At 40.9% G+C, this 12,776-nt stretch overlaps 1 protein-coding gene across 3 annotated transcripts in view; it reads left to right on the plus strand.

The window, feature by feature from the left end:
• LOC135217132 (uncharacterized) overlaps positions 1-12,776 on the plus strand; it is a 374,498-nt gene that overhangs the window by 197,193 nt on the left and 164,529 nt on the right. For all 3 annotated transcript variants that reach the window (XM_064252839.1, XM_064252840.1, XM_064252841.1), the window contains one exon: positions 7,684-7,822. In XM_064252839.1, the coding sequence (XP_064108909.1) occupies positions 7,684-7,822 (139 nt within the window). The remainder of the gene's footprint in view (positions 1-7,683; positions 7,823-12,776) is intronic.

Below are 12,776 nucleotides of genomic sequence, written 5' to 3' on the forward strand. Positions count from 1 at the left end.
AAAAAGGAAGAACCAAGTGATAAAAAACAGAAAGTTGAATGCAAAAAGGAAGAATCAAGTGATGAAAAACAGGAAGTTGAAAGCAAAAAGTAAGAACCAAGTGATAAACAGAAAGTTGAAAAGTGGTGATGAAGTTGAAATTCTGTAAAAAAAAAAAAAAAAAAAAAAAAAAAAAAAAAAAAAAAAACTACGTAAAAGTAAACAAAGTAAAAAAAAGTTAAAAATAAAAAAAGAAAAAATCAAACAGACTGCAAGGCCTGTAAGAAAAGAATATTGTTAACCTTGAACTTATCTTAATATTCTATAATTAATGCTAAAAAATTATAGTATCTTCAAAATCGTACCATGTTAATTATGAATGACCACCCTAAAGGCAGATGTAAACCCCGTGAGGAGAGGTAACTTACATCGGAGGTAACTCGTTTGACTAGGTTGTAGCAGGCGAAACAGTTCTCATGATGTCAGACTATCGAACCTTCGAGTTGAACGGCGCAGGAGGCGTGGGTCCGGCAAACGTCGTGCCCACAAGGGTCTTGAAGTACGGCGTTACAGCCGGCAACCAAACACTGGGCTCCCTCGCGGTTGCTTGGACCACGAGGATGGCCGACAGGGAGGCCTAAGGACTAGCCTAGCCGACCCGTAAACACATATAGTAAACATATACAAATGTAAAACGATAAAATATGTACTGAACATGGGGGGGGGAGGGAAAGAAAAATAAGGAAGAGGAACAGTGATGTCCTAGGAGAACCAAGTAAGACCACCCGATAAGGATGGGCCTAACCAGGAACTTCCAGCAGCTGGCCTAGTGCCGTAACGAAGAATCGTAGGACAGGCGGCCAGGGTAGGCTAGGATTAGCTAAAAGAAACAAAATAAACTAGAATCTTAACCAAAATAAAGACATGAATGAAATATAATGATAGTTCCAGATGAGGCACGAAACAAAGACACGTGTTTGGAAGGAAACCCCCGTGCCAGCTCATAAAATAAAATAAATACAAAAACATATTCATGATCGTCAAAAACAGCATCCAAAACACGGAAATTGATAAAAACATACTGTCATCACAACTTGGTTCACTAGGTATGGGAGACCACGTGAAACCGAAGGAGACACAAAGGGGGATGCTCTAATGGCGGCTCGGAGCCACCGCCGCGTGTGGCGACGACTCCTAAAAACCTAAATAAAATGGTCACGAAGGCCAAAAACACTCCCTAGATAGTGTCAAAGATAAAACCAGTACTTAACTTGGATGCAGAAGGAGATTGACGATCCATAACGAATAATAAGCCAAAAAAGCAAAAAACACAAGAGAGCAAAGAAAACGCGTGCTTCTCTAGTAGGGCTATCTAAAGGAATGACATCACAGCCGTTACCTACACGGTAGTAGGTAGTGAGCCGTAGGTCGGCTCCCCTTTTCTGGAGGGTTTTTGATGTAGGAGAGGCTAATTGGAGAGGGTCCCGTGGTAGTGGTTTTCACTCGCCCCAGAACCATACCGACACCTTATAATAAAGGTGAGCGAGCCAGAATATTCTGGCATGTCCAATTTAGCAGTTCTCCGGTATTATAGCAATATTTTACCTTAGAAATACAGTGGACCCCCCGTATTCGCGTTCTCTGGATTCGCGGACTCACACATTCGCGGATTTCTCTCGGGAACGTTTCCCTGCATTATTCACGGAAAATTCACGCATTCGCGGTATTTTTCTATGAGAAATATCCACAAATTCCTGGTTTTTGTTATCAATTTCATCATAAAATGCACTTTTTGTGATAAAACTATTAAAAAAACCAAGTATGAAAATTTTTAGTGGTTTTTCTTAAGTTTTAACTAACAAAATAGGCTGTTTTTAGCGTTTTTATAGGGGTTCCAAACATTCGCGGATTCTAACTATTGACGGGGGGGTCTGGTACACATCCCCCGCGAATACGGGGGGACCACTGTAGCGCTAAAGGAACCTATTTCACTGGGCGACATGGCTTCCTCACCCAGAAATAGATTTTTCCTACGTCAAAATCCCTTTTTTGTAAAGTTAAGTGTTACAGTTTTGTTAATGTGTTTCGTAAATTTTAGTTTATGTATGTGTTCCTTACATTTTTTTATGTGGTTTCATAAAGTTAAGTGTACGTACGTATCTGCTGTTTGTCCTCCTCCTCCTCCTCTGCCGCCACTTTCGAAGATAGCCTCACTCGAAAGGTAAGCTTCCACATTTTACGTACAGTATTTCTTGTATACCATGTACACTAATACACTTTATTTACAGGTTAATTTGCATTTTGTTATTAAGTTAGGTATTGAATGGTCCAAATTGTTGTAGCATTTCATTGTTTATAGGTCAATTTAGCTTTATTATGAAATTTACTGGGGTGTTTTTGGAGGGCTTGGAACGGATTAGCCATTTTACATGTAAAATATGGTCCAAGATACGAAAACCTCATGATACGAAGGGCGCCTCGGAACGGATTAATTTCGTATCTCGAGGTACTACTGTAGTTGGACAGCTAGGTAACAGAAAGGAAACCATTGCTGTGGGAGCCATAGCAGCTCTGCAAACAACCATTATTAGTGTTAAAATATTTTCTAATTCTTCTTCATGGAGATCTGTAGCTTATGTAAAAAGTTGAGTATATCTTAGTTTTACCAGATCACTGAGCTGATTAACAGCTCTCCTAGGGCTGGCCCGAAGGATTAGATATTTTTACGTAACTAGGAACCAATTGGACACCTAGTAACGGGACCTACAGCTTTTTGTGGGATCTGAACCACATTAATATCGTGAAATAAATTTCTATCACCAGAAATAAATTCCTCTGGTTCCGCGTTGGTTGAGCCGAGAATCGAACTCCGGACCACCAGATTGGTAGCCGAGCGGGAAATCGACTTGGCCAACGTGGAACTCGTGTAACTTATGTAAAAACATTTTCTTTGAGTGGTATGTTTTTAAAAGATTTTTTCATTGTCTTTGCTTTCTATTTACTCCATGCTTTACTGTTTGAGAAATTTTCAATCTTGATATTTAAAAAAATAAATTTTAAACAGTAAAATTAAAAATAATAAAGTTAATGTTATTGTCATTTTGCTAATGTCCATCATCATAATTATCATCAGAGAACACTTGACAACGCGCAAGACAAAGTTAGTTTGGTACTACGAAGACAGAGGGAACAGGATAGACTTAGATATGTTATGCCACCATAACATGCTTAAGAATAAAGACTGGGAAGTTTATAGATGGCGTGGAAATGAATGTTGTTGTTAGTCAATGATCAGCTCTGTAGACCTTTATTATTAATCATAATAATGGAAACTACAAAGGAATTTAAAAAAGGGATGGCCTATTAGTGCATTGTGTTGACATGATGTTAATTACTGAATTGGAGGAAGAGGTTATATAAATATCTAAAAGATGAAGGAGTAGAATGGGGAGAAGGTCACACATCATTATGAAAAAAAAAAAAAAACAGAGTTTATGGTGATCTGAAAGGAAGCAACGGAAAGGTTCAGTCAAGAAGTGTTTGTATGGATGCTTTAAGATAAGTGTTTGGGTGAACTTGGGACAGTGTACCCAGTGTAACAAATTGTTACAAGTAAAGCTCAGGATTGCAAAATATAAATGAAGTAATGGATTTACAATGCCTAAAATTGAATATGCAAAGAATAAACAGAGTAGAGAGGCGGGTGGAGAACTGTTGTGGTCGAAGGTGTGGCTTACAAAGAGGTATTCCATTTCTGTTAACTTGGGACACAATGGGTTTTGCTGGTAGAATAGTAAGAAAGAGGCTATATCAGTAGTCTGGTTGAAGTGGAAAGCTATTACTATTAAAAAGAACCAAATATTGATAGATGTATAAGCCTGTGCTATTCAGTGTATCAGAAACATGATTGCTTCAAAAGAAAATGGGTGGTTTGAATAGTTGGAACACGAAGAGCTAAAAAATATGGCTTAAATGCATAGGGTAGATCATTATACACTGTTATGTACTTTTAGTTTAGCTTTTCTTGCATCTGCACAAAGCACTGATGCTTCAAAACCAGCATGAAAAGGAAGAACCATCACTCTATTACTCCTTTATTCTGAGGAAAGGGCAACCCAGGTTAAAAGTTAAATATTTCATGAGATTAAGGCAACTGCAACATCTTTAGAGTGCCTTAGTGGCGTGGTTAATTTGGTCTTTGCCTGTCACCTCGCTGGCTGTGAGTTTGATTCTCGGGCATTCCACTGAGGGGTTAGAGATGTGTATTTCTGGGGATAGAAGTTCACTCTCGACGTGTAAAGCCATTGGTCCCGTTGCTGAATAACCACTGGTTCCATGTAATGTAAAAACCCCATTCAAACAAACAAACACAGTTAATATGGAAACAGAAAATGGTTCTTCATTCAGTTTTGGAGGCTGTCACTTCTTTTGTCTCCATCCTCTTACATCCCACACCCCTATTTTCTTTCCATCTCAACAAGTAAATCCTCTTCTTCTTCTTCTTCTTCTTTTTTTTTTTTTTTTTTTTTTTTTTTTTTTTTTTTTTTTTTTTTTAACTAATGGAGAGCTTGTCATTTTTTTATATTCACAATAGTTTTTTAGACATGTTTTCAAGTAGTGATTTCAACAAGCTGAAGTGGGATCCTTCTCATCATTGAGTTTATGGTTTTATGGCTCAACTACTCAGCTACCTCAAGCCTTAATAGCTACTCATGCAAAATTGATAGTAATGGGGTTGTATTAAGTTGTTTCTGTATGGGGTGGGGGGTTGGTGTCCTATCACCATATGACATCTGGATTGAGCAACATACTAAACTTATGTCATCATAAGAGATCTCCTCATAGGATGTTTCCTCTTTTGGCAATGTGCACTCCATTGGCAATGCAAGGACATGTGTGCTGTCTATGGTGTGAATTCCTTTACAGCACACAAGTTGACAGTAGGATACTTAGCCCGTATTTGCATAGAGCATCTTATCACAGGACATCCTCTGGGGTTATCCTATCATCTCCTCTGTCTACTAGGAAGACCCATGCTAGACCTCTTCGCCACATCCTTTTGCTGGGGTGGAGGACGCTTCTCAGCATACTTGGGACAACCTGGAAGTTTGCACCTTCCCTCTTTTCTGCCTGATCTGTCATGTCTTGAAGAGAGTACAGACACTCCCATTTTATTGGTGATCCAGTTTTTTGGGGCTTGTCTAGCATTTTCGGTGCCAAAATGTGCAATTTAGGGTTATCAGCACCAATAATAAAGTATTGGTGCCAATACATATCTAAAATAGATGCCTTTAACCGGTTATCAGCACTGATGAGCGCTGAAAATCTCTGATTTTTGGTTACTGACAGTTTTTGCTCATCATCAAGCTGTTGGAACAGAACCCCAGCTGATAACTGGGGACTGCCTGTGATGGGTTCCAAGAATCTCGGCATGACGCTTGTAGCTCCTTTGTGGCCCCAAATAGAATGGTTCCTTGATCCTCTATCTCTTCTCTCAGCAGTGCTGAGAGATTCCCCCTTAGCACGCCTTTCTCTGCCAACATTATATGGAGAGACACCATCAATTGGTAGGGTCCTTATCACTTCACTTCTGGAGACTGTTCAATATATTTTACAAGCAAATCTTTCTTGCAGATCAGCAACTCAGATGTCCAGCTACCTCAGGAGATCTTCGTCAGCCATGTACAAGGGCAAGTGGGTCATCTGCTGTGATTGGTGTCGTCAACGGGGTTTCTCTCCACTCAAAACTTCTGTTCAGCAGATAGTGAACTTCCTGATCTTTCAAACAAAGTCTCAGGGTTAGTTCTTTGAATATTGTTCAAAAGCTTTGAGCAGTTTTGTTCACCTAGGGAACTCAAACATCCCATGTAGCTTTCGAATTTGTCCTGGAGTTCGTGGCTAAGACTCAAAATCCCTCAGTTCACGATGACAGATTTGCTTCATTTTCTGTTCCTTCCCTTAAGGAGTTTGTTAACGACCCTCAAGAGTTACTGCTTTGCCCACCAGGTCACTGCGTTATCTAAAAAAGACTCATCACCTAAGACCAGGTTTCAAAGACTTTTTGTTTGCACGAGCCAAGGCAAGAAAGAGGTGTCCAAGAACACCATTTTGTTTAGTTCTGCTCATCAGTACTGTGCTTACAGGCATTTTAGAAGAACTTGCCTGTTCATATGATTTTGAATGCTGTTTCCTGGCTTTGTCAGACTACTTTCACTTCCGTCTACCTGAAGGATTTTGCCCACAGGTCCTTGGACAATTTTCTTGGGTCAGGTGGTGGCTGCGCAGCAAGTTGTGTAGCTCATCCAATGCCCATGGTAGAACAATTAGTATCTTGCTTAAGATGATAATGAGGAAGGAAGAATGAGTGAGTTGAGTGGTCTCTTGTTTCTTCTTTTTTTTTTTGTTTCTTCAGTACCTACAGGCAGTTTGAAGAATAGCCACATCATACGCTGAAACTGGCTATATGCAGGTGAGCGTTGCAGTTATAATGTTACAGCACTTTTATTTCCATACAACATACAAATCTGCTTCTCAGTAGCTTCTACTCCTCTCTCCAGCAAGGGGAGTGAGGAGTGGGGACAAACCCATTTCATGTGGCGGACATGGTTTGTTGCTTTGACTTCCATATGTGCAGTGAATCTGGACATGTTACATTGTACAGGCAGTCCCCGAGTTACGACGGGTTTGGCTTACGACGTTCCAAGGTTAAGGCGCTTTTCAATTATATTCATCAGAAATTATTTCCAGGGTTACAACGCCTACAATGCTCATCTGGCAGAAGAAATATGAGACCAAAAAGGCAAAATAATCAATATTTTAAGGTTTTTGATGCAAAATGCAATATGAATGCAGATTACATAGTTTATAATGCATCCAAAGCATAAAAAGTAAGGTTTTCTTAGGATTTTTGGTGGTGTTCCGGCTTACGACGATTTTCGGGTTACAACGCGTCTCAAGAACGGAACCCCCCGTCATAACCCGGGGACTGCCTGTATTTATACCCAGTGGACTGGGTGTTAAAAATCCACATATCTAACATTTCAGAGGCTTAGGTCCTCTTTTAGAATCCTCAGTAACAAAAAGAATGATCAGGTCTTCCAGACCTCCAGTCGATTTAGGAATCTCATACCTCCCTCCAAGTGTGAGAGTCAGATTCAGATGTGCTTGTACTAACCCATGGTGATAAAGGACTGATGGTTCTTTTTCTTACTAATGGTAGAGTATCTGACTTTGTACTAATGCATAAAAGGCTAAATGACAAGTAATGGCTTTGTAGAGAAAAAAAAAATTATTTTTAAGGTAAGTTACATGTTGCAGATTTGGATGTAGAGGGATGAAAGTACTTTACTATACTGAAATCACAACTGGTTGAGGTTGTTTGGACATGTGATAAGTAGGGAAGAAGAGCAGTTAGCCAGAAAAGGCCCAGAGAATCCTAGAGTGAAAAACATAGTTGGAGACCTGGACCAAACTGGAATTCAAGCTGAAAGTGCCCAAAACAGAAGAGAGTGGAGAGAGCTTACCTCACATCTAACCTCATATAGAAAAAATTTGAAGGAGAAATTTTAATTATGATGGTAATATTAGGTGTAAGAATCTATTTCTGTTGTTGTTTGAACTTATTCTCCAGGGGGCCTGAGATGCTAGTGATTACTATGTTGTGAACTTCATGATTTTACAGTTTCATAATTCTTTATGTTGCAGAGCATTGACCCCAATGATGAGGAGGCCAAGGCTCATGTAGCCAGCAAGATGGCACAAGTTGCTGAGAAACGCCAGCAGTTGATTGATGCACTTACTAAGCTTCGCCAGATTCAGCGGCAGAGAGAGTCAGGTCAGTCAGGTCAGTAAATCATTTCTAAGGAACGCAGCTTAAATTGAATTATTTCATACTACGTACACGCATATTTGTGGTATAAGTCTGTGACAGTGTTGGTGTAATACTTACAGTAATACCCCGAACTTACACGAGGTCAGATTCAGACCCCCTCGTGCAAAGGTAAGTTTCGCGTAAGTTTGGGATGGTGGCTAAAAATGCTAATAAAGGCTTACTTCTAGAGTTTGAACACTAAATATATAACTAATCATGCTCCCTAAATATGAAACTAGCTTTTAAATTAAATTAAAGTTTCTGAAATTTAATTTAAAAGTTATCTTAATACATTACACATAAAAAAAAGAAATAAATGATTGGTAAAGATATAGGAGTGCATACATACATACAACATAGATCTCTCTTCTTTCCTCCTATTTCTTTAAAATGCTATCATAAATTTCGTAATTACAGTTTTATTATTATTATTATTATTAAAATTAAAACATAGTACAGGCAGCCCACGGTTAGCAGTGCAATCGCTCAGCAGCGAATCGGTTTTACAGCTGTTGGCAAAAATATTCATTAAAAAAATATGGCATTCTAAGGTATTTTTTCAGCACAATTTTCGGTCAACAGCGCCGCTAGCGTCGTTATGTCTAACGAGTACATACATTTGTAGAAATACCGTTCAGACTGTAAAGGTTATGCAAATGATATTTAAAAAATGCTATTGAGAGTTACTACATAGGTATTAGGGTAAAATATATGCCTCTGACGCTGTTTATGCCGAAAATATCAAGTTAAATGAGTGCAGATTTAGCTATGGATGTGTCAATTTATAAATGTTCATGCTTTTATGTTTAAAATGTGTATGAAAATGTATTTGTATAGGTATTTTTATTTCTGCACAGAAATATGATACAAAGGCAGCTTTTGAAACTGCCCTTCACATTATCAAATACAATGTTTTTCATGTTCGTTCTTGTAAGCCGCCGCCTGCCGCTCTTCCAAAAATATCGAGTTTAAAAGAAAAAAAAAGGGAGTGCAAATTTAGCACACGATGTGTCTATTTTACCAATGTTTATGCTTTTATGTTTAAAATGTGTATGAAAATGTATTACGTTTAGGGTATTTTTATTTTTCTACACAAATATGATTCAAATTAAGGTAGCTTTTGTAACTACCCTCCACGTTGTCAGAGGATGTTTTTCATGTTCGTTCTTGTCCACTAATGTTTTGAAAAATGCATGGTGTTATTTTATTAATTTGGGAGCTAATTATAACTTATTTTGTTAATGAAACTTCAGCTTTTTTTTTTTTATAAGTTTTCATGCATTTATGTTTTAAAATGTGCATGAAAAATGTATTTCAGGGTTTTTATTTTATTTGTGTACATAAATATGATACAGTGGCAGTATGTACACATGTCCAATTAAAGTCTTTGTAACAGTCCTTCACATTTTAAGACACTAGGTTGTTCAGTCACGCCCGAATAATAAAATTTTGATTTATATTATTGAATCACGTTTTTATAACAAATTGTATTTAGAATTGTTGCATACATTTATTTTAAAAGACAATTTGCGTATACATTTGATTTTGCAACACTGCAATTTGTTTGTTTTTCTATTGGATAGAAGTACAAAATATAACTGTGCAACTCGGTCGATTTTTGGCTTTGTTACTTGAGCCAAAAATTTAGGTACGACTGTACTAGCTCGAGATGCCACTGCTACGTAGATGGCATGGTGATGAAAATTAAGATAAGCACAGAAGAAAAAGTAAATATGCGTCTTTCTATAAATCCTTTTAAATGTTATACATTACAGGCGACCCTCGGTTAGCGGCAGGGGTCCCGTTCCTGGCCGCCGACGCTAAGTGATTTTCGACGCTAAGCGATTCTAAAGCCTACAGCCGCTGTACACCTTTCGAAACTCTAGACCAGTCAAAGGTGCCATAATCCCATAATGGCGCAATAAGTAAAATTATATTTATGCAGTACAGTAGTACTGTACAGTACATTATAGTATTATAAATACTGTGAAGTGAAAAAAGCCCAGCTTTAATCCTTTGGGTGTCTAGAGTATGTAAAGATATAATAAGGTTTTATACAGTTTACTGGTAGCTGTAGTGTACAAGTTACGATAATTTGTCTTACGATCATCCGATTTTATGAGAGACCAAATTACAATAGCCTAACTTTATCCCATCTTCTAGTTACATAAGTTCAAAAACAGCTAAAGAGAATGATGAAAGTATGGTTTTAACGTTATACTCATTGGGTAACCGTGTATAGCCATGAACAACTGAACAAGAAACCCTTTTTTTTCTCTTTTAAGTAGAACCGAATTGGATAGCATCCATTTGGCTTGTATTTCAATCATCGTACTATAGTACACTATTACCGTAGTTCTTATAAATGATGTTATGTAGAATAGAACTGAGATATCTTAATATAATAACTTTATTCGCTATAGATCAAAGATCAGTATAGATCAAAGATCAATCGGGAAATATGCCGTTGAATTTAAACCTAGTTATAACTGAAGCTGAGAAAACTGTTCAAGCAAAGATAAAACTCCAGCAAACGTATGCCACCAAACACAAGCGTAGATAAAATTTAGATAAAATCATTTTAATCAAAACTACTGTGCTTGAAAGAACACATTTTACTGTTGGTTTCACGTCAATATAAGATAAATAATGTAAAGTTCATTTTTGTACATGAACTTTCCTGTCAGATATATACTTAGCTATAGTCTCCGACGTTCCCGACAGAATTAAATCTCGCGGCACACGCAACAGGTATGTCAGGTGGTCTACCCTTCCCGCCGCTGGTTGGCGGGTGTATGAACCAATCCCGTTTTCTAATCAGATTTTCTCTGTCGCTGGAACCGACAACACCTGTTGTGGGTTCCTCCTGATAGTTGATTTCGCTCTCGCTTGCCTAGGATCTTTTTTGGACGGATTATTGGTGACGTACTGGATCTTTTTTGGCTTGGCATACGCTTTTCGTGGACTGTATTGGATTTTGCTTTGGATTTCTCTTTGAACAATGTCTGACTTGGAATCTGTTAAGAAAACTTCTGCTGTGTTTAGAGTGTGTTCTGTGGATGTATGTAAGGTGAGGCTACCGAAGGCTTCGGTAGACCCTCACACTGTATGTATGAGGTGTAGGGGGAATCAATGTGCTTTTAATAACCCATGTAAAGAATGTGAGGGTTTAAATGAGGACGAATGGAAGTCTCTTTCTTCCTACTTGAGGAAGTTGGAGAGGGACAGGGTTCGTAAGGCTTCCTCCAGAAGCTCGAGTAGGTCTCGTGTTAGTGAGCTAGAGTTAGATCCTAACCCTGTAGTAGTAGCAGATCCTTCTTCCCCTGTTTCAGCTCCTGCCCCCTGCGTCGAACCCGAGGATACGTCTTCGGAGGTGGCTGCTATGAAAGCCACGATCCGCAGGATGGAGCTCAAGATCCGCTCCTTGGAAAAAGGTAAGAGTGACAGTGGAAGTGATTTGTGCAGTGTCTCCAGTGTTGTGGAGGGGGCGTCTGACCGGTTCCGTAGCGCTTCCAGGCCTAGACCTCTTCCAGACTCCCTGACCCAGTGGAGGAGGAAAGTTGACAGCCGCAGGAAGGTTAGGGAGAACCCCCACCGGTCAGGCGCCCCTTCGGCAGATCCTGATGTGCGTTCCCAGGCTGCCTCAGACCGCCCCAAGAAGGACATTCTACGTCAGTGCTTCTCTTCGTCTGCCTCGCCCTCGCCGAAGCGTGGATGGAGCTCCCCGGAAGCTTCGCGCCCCTTGAAGAGAGACTGGAAGGCGCCCTGCAGCTCCCTTGCTTCCAGCCCGGAACTCTTTCCAGAGGAGCCTTCTCTGGAGGTGAAGAGGCCCAGGAGATCTCAAGATTGCTCTTCTCCTCGCTTGCCTCGCTCTCCTTCTCTGGAAGAGGAGCCTGAGAAGTCCCCTTCCCGTATTCTAGCTGGTCTCCAGGCGCAGATTTCGGCCCTCGCTGACTCCTTGGCTGGTAGTTCTCGTCGGAGGAAGGGCGTCTCTCCCTATCAAGAAGTCCAGGCGCCCTTCTCTCGACTTGCGCTCTCCGCTCCGTAGGCGCTCTTCTCCGGATGTTGTTTCTTCTCCTGAGCGAGGTGATTCTCGCGAGAGGCGCTCCTCTCCTGGCAGGCGCCCTTCTTCTTCCAGGCGCCAGTCTTCTTGCAGGCGCTCTTCTGCTGACAACCGCTCTCCTCTGGACAGGTGCTCCTCTCCTGGCAGGCGCTCGTCTCCGGGCAGGCGCCATTCTCCGGACAGGCGCTCTTTTCTGGACAGGCGCCAGTCACCTTGCGGGCTCTCCTCTCCCAGCAGGCGCTCTTCTCCTGGCAGGCGCCAAGTGCCTCGCATGCGCTTCTCTCCTAGTAGGCGCTCTTCTCCTGGCAGCCGCTCTCTTCTTGGCAGGCGCCAAGAACCTCGTGGGCGCCCTCTTCATGGGAGACGGTCTTCTCCTGATAGGCGCTCTCCTTTGTGTAAGCTTTCTTCTCCTAGTAAGCGCGCTTCTTCTCCCAGGCTCCTCGTCTCCAGCTGGCTCTCGTCTTCAACTGGACGTCGCTCTCCTGATGTGCTCTCCTCTCCTGACAGGCGCCAGGCTTCTAGTAGGCGCCCCTCTCCTAATAGGCGTTCTTCTCCTGACAGGACCGCCTCCTCTGCTAAGGACCCTCCTCGTTCTTCGTTGGAAGAGGACCAGGAAGGCTCGGATGATGACTCTGCCAAGGCTGCCTCGTTCTCAGCTTACAAGAAGCTGACCGCCTTGCTTCTCCAAGAGTTTGGAGATTCCCTCAGCCCTGCCGCTCCTCCATCTCCGCATTCACTGTTTTCTACCTCCAGGATTGCAAAGGGTTCCTCTTGTGTCAGGATGTAATCGACCTTATTGTGATGAAGAAGGCCCTGAGGGGATTTGGTTCGTGGCTCCTTTCCAAGGAGGAAGCAGGGAAGACA

The sequence above is a fragment of the Macrobrachium nipponense genome, chromosome 7 (assembly GCF_015104395.2).
Source record: "Macrobrachium nipponense isolate FS-2020 chromosome 7, ASM1510439v2, whole genome shotgun sequence".
Classification (NCBI taxonomy): Eukaryota; Metazoa; Arthropoda; class Malacostraca; order Decapoda; family Palaemonidae; genus Macrobrachium; species Macrobrachium nipponense.